This window comes from Tinamus guttatus, unplaced genomic scaffold (genome assembly GCF_059628265.1).
Source record: "Tinamus guttatus ecotype Peru unplaced genomic scaffold, ASM5962826v1 Tinamus_guttatus_pri_ptg000322l, whole genome shotgun sequence".
NCBI lineage: Eukaryota > Metazoa > Chordata > Aves > Tinamiformes > Tinamidae > Tinamus > Tinamus guttatus.
This window is the reverse complement of record NW_028288856.1, coordinates 357,683-361,448: the sequence shown is the minus strand read 5'-3', so window position 1 is coordinate 361,448 and position 3,766 is coordinate 357,683. Positions and strand designations below refer to the sequence as shown.

The 3,766-nt window shown below is 39.3% G+C and overlaps 1 protein-coding gene across 1 annotated transcript; it reads right to left on the bottom strand.

Moving 5' to 3' along the window:
* Positions 1–684: 684 nt before the first annotated feature.
* Positions 685–3,355, bottom strand: LOC104573796 (zinc finger and BTB domain-containing protein 5-like). The gene has a single exon (XM_010221016.2). It carries the CDS (start codon positions 3,167–3,169, stop codon positions 1,148–1,150), a length of 2,022 nt encoding a protein of 673 aa, XP_010219318.2. The 5' UTR covers positions 3,170–3,355; the 3' UTR covers positions 685–1,147.
* Positions 3,356–3,766: the final 411 nt, after the last annotated feature.

The window sequence follows — 3,766 nt, the reverse complement described above, 5'->3', positions numbered from 1 at the left end:
CCAACCTGAATGTTTCTGTAAATCTGTCATATTGGAAAACAAAGAAAGCAAGGGCAGTCAGACACAAGCTCCTAGATTTTTAGTATACCTCTAAGAAGTGTAGAAATCAATGACTGATGAAAATTAAAAGTAAACTTACACAATAACACAGATCAGAATGACTATCAGTATTTGGAAAGAATAAGAGACTACCTTATCCAGTAAAAAAACAAAACAAAACAAACAAAAAAAACCCACAAATCGACAAACTACAGACTTCCATGTCTATGAAACATATGCAATGCAAGTTGGTTTAAATATTGCTAAGAATAGCACAAACAAAAAAACAGTACTTAATACGAATTTTCACAGAAAAAAATGGTGAAACAACCAGAGTTTGCTGTATTCAAAGTGTGTGTATATACACACACACACATGAGGATACTTCAGTAACATTTGGACTGTTGGGAGGGACTGAGGATACTTAAGTATCCTCATTATACATTGTCCTGTACTGCAAAAGAGACAAAAATGCATTCAGAACCCTAAAAAATATTTTCATAATTAACATGTTTTAAAGCATTTTATGGCAGACTGGTGAATCCAAGGTTGGTTTTCTTTTAAGAGTATGCAATCTGTGTTACTTACTGTAGAAAGCTCTTTGCATTCTTGCACAATTTATCAACTTATGGGTCATTTATTTAAATGTCTCACAATTTTACAAAATCTCTAAAAAAGGAGGCTTTCCCTTCAATTTTTCTTTCTTGAAACATGCTACTTAAACATAATTAGGAGTTAACAACATTCTCACTCAACCCCCACCCTTTTGCCCTGCAATGGAACTACTTGGTTATAATGATTACATCCCTGTGAGCCCTAACAATAAATGTTAACCTGTCTACAGTGCCTCCTGAGGTTCTTAAAGTGGTTCACTAACAGTTGTTTAAGCCTCACAACACTCCTGTGAGGCAATTATGGTATTATCCCAAATTTACAGAACCAAGACTTTGTTTTGTATGTGGCACAATCACACGCAAGTATTTACTAATCTACAACAGCAGCTCCTTAACCTTCAGCCTTGAATAAAATAGCATTAATGTTCCTGAAATACTCCAGACTCTTAAAAGCTTATATTGGCATTCTCATAGGGGCTAGGACACAGGGGAGATTAAAGCAAAGTGCTGGGTAGATTGCTGGTCTGCCACCTCAGACAGGTTGTTTTGGAATGTTTGTATAGATGGCTGGACTGACTGAACCGCTTGCCACACTTTAAACAGGCATAAGGCTTTTCTCCTGTGTGCACACGGATGTGCTTCTTACAGTCTGTTAGAGTCAAAAAAGTCTTGCAGCAGATCTTACAGGCATATTTGCGAGCACCTTCTACAACCAAGACATTGTGCTCAGATAAGGCCTTCTTACATTTTGAAAGAACATCTGCAGATGCCCTTGTCAACTGTGGTGGACCTGGTTGTGAAGGATTTCCATTTTCAAAAGAAGTGGCCCCATTCATTAACAGATGGGAATTGAACGAGTTATCTTGCAGCTGGGAGCTCCTGACAGAGGTCACAACAGGCATTTTGGGGGCTATGCGACGATATCCAGAAAAGCTACTAGCGCCACCTCTTACAGAACCCATAACTGTCCTTGACAAAGAGTGCAAGCCCAAGCCTGACCTTGGAAAATCCATACCAAATTGTTCTCCAGCTCGGTACCCAGAAGTCTGTACACAAGAAAGACTCATTACATCCTGCATTGGTCTAACAAAATGAGAGTCTGCAGGCTCACTGAATTGATTCTCTACATGAGAAACTGTAGCAGAGGGATGACCATTAGCAGCCCCAGACTCTGAACTCATTAGGTAAGAGGCATCACCATCGATTCTGCAGTCGCTTGTTGTATTTGGAATGTTGTCATTACTATTTTGACTAGCACCAAAGTTGCCACCTCTGCTTTTATTCAGGAAATTTGAGATACTGAAAGTGGACTTGTGGTCTAGGTTATTTGACACCTCCATAATATGGATATCTCCTACCCTATCAGTACTAGACTGTGGGTCAGAAAAGCTGCGATCACTGCTTTCAGGACTCAGTTCTATCTTCTCTGTGTTCACTACTCCTCCTTCCACTTCAATAGACTCACTGCCTTCTGCTTGAGAAGTGACATCACTCGCTTCATCTCGAGGCTCTGGGGAACTCAAAGGCTCAGATTTAACCACCACCCCTACATGCTCTTTTTCATTTAGACTGACTGCTGTATTTTCACATGAGAAGCTGTTTTTCTCAGAAGTAGTGTTTTGATCAAAACTGTTTTCCACTTGTATTACCTGGGATGTGATGGATATCTGTGAAATGCTTCCTCCGCTATTTGACTGGCTGGGCACTTGAGCATCTTCCTGAGCACTGAAAGATTGATCAAACATAATAGTATTATTCTCCTGTTTATCAGTAACAGCATCAGCCTTAGAATTGTCCACAATCTTTAGTGAATTTGGTGAAAAAAAATCTTCTCGTGAGTGAATTACTGACTGCCCACTCTCTAGAGTAACATCTGAAATGGACTCATCTACTGTAGGTCTGATTCGCTGTCTGGCACGATCATCAGAAGACTGCTTACACTTGTGGAGATGCCGGATAGGAAAAACAGTGCGTTGCTCTATGTTACTTCTTATCAATGAGTTCATGGTATTTGGTTGTTCCTCTGTGCTCTGAGTGGAATTTAACTCAGAGTTCACAATGCTTAATCCAAGCTGCTGAAGCATGAAAGATCTTTGCACACGTGCATTTTGCTCTTGAACTCTATCACTAGGTGGAGACATTGGCAGTGTCCTGGTAGTAAGGTAGTGTTTACATGCTTTAACAACAGAGTTCAAATGTAGGTGAGAAGCAGCCAGCAGGACATCCATAACATTGCTCTCCCCAAGCATTAGTGTAGAGGTATACATCATATCAATCAGAGCAGCAAAAGCTTCTGCTGTCACCACATCGCTGTCCAGCTGAATCATACTCATAGTTTGATCACCCTCTGCTACGGTAAAGAGAGCTCGGAAATGTGTGCTACATGCTGATAAAACAGAGCGATGGGCTTTGAAATGCCTGTTTCCCACCACAATGACACAGTCACAAAGTTGGTCATGAAGCCTCTGGTAGTTTAGCTGCTGAAAGATTTGCTCAAAGTGTCCTGGAAAATCCATGGTCCTATAAAATAAAGCAGAAGAAACTGCTAAAAATAGCTGAAGTTCTACTTAGATCACAGTGAGACCAGATTTAAAAACAAAAGATGACAGCTAAAAAACAGATGACCAAAAAAAATATCTTAACTTCCCACTACCATATTGATATTATACTCCTGCTGGTAATCCTGTGAAGGAGTACAAAACAAAAAACAAAACAAAACAAAACAAAACAAAACAAAACAAAAAAAAAACCATTTTGTTATAGAGTTAACACAGAGTAAGAGCCAACACAGCATCAAACATGGGTACTCTACTGTGAGCTAAATAGTGCAATACATGGTTCTTAACTCTTGGCCAAATTAAAACACACCTTTCAGTAAGCCATCCAATCCTGATGTAAAAATTTCTATTTGTGAAGAATCCAATACTATTTGATAAGTTGTTCAGATGATTAGATATCCTCATATTGAAGGATATGCTCTAGTTAACCCTGCTTTGAACAGGGGGAGTTAGACTAGATGATCTCCAGAAGTCCCTTCCAACCTCAATTATTCTATGATTTCTATTAACATGTGAACAGTCCCTGGAAAGGTTCATAATCATGTATTAGAATAC

Coding starts and splice junctions, on each gene's coding strand:
- LOC104573796 (XM_010221016.2), bottom strand. CDS start 3,169: ATGGATTTTCCAGGACACTTTGAGCAAATCTTTCAGCAGCTAAACTAC.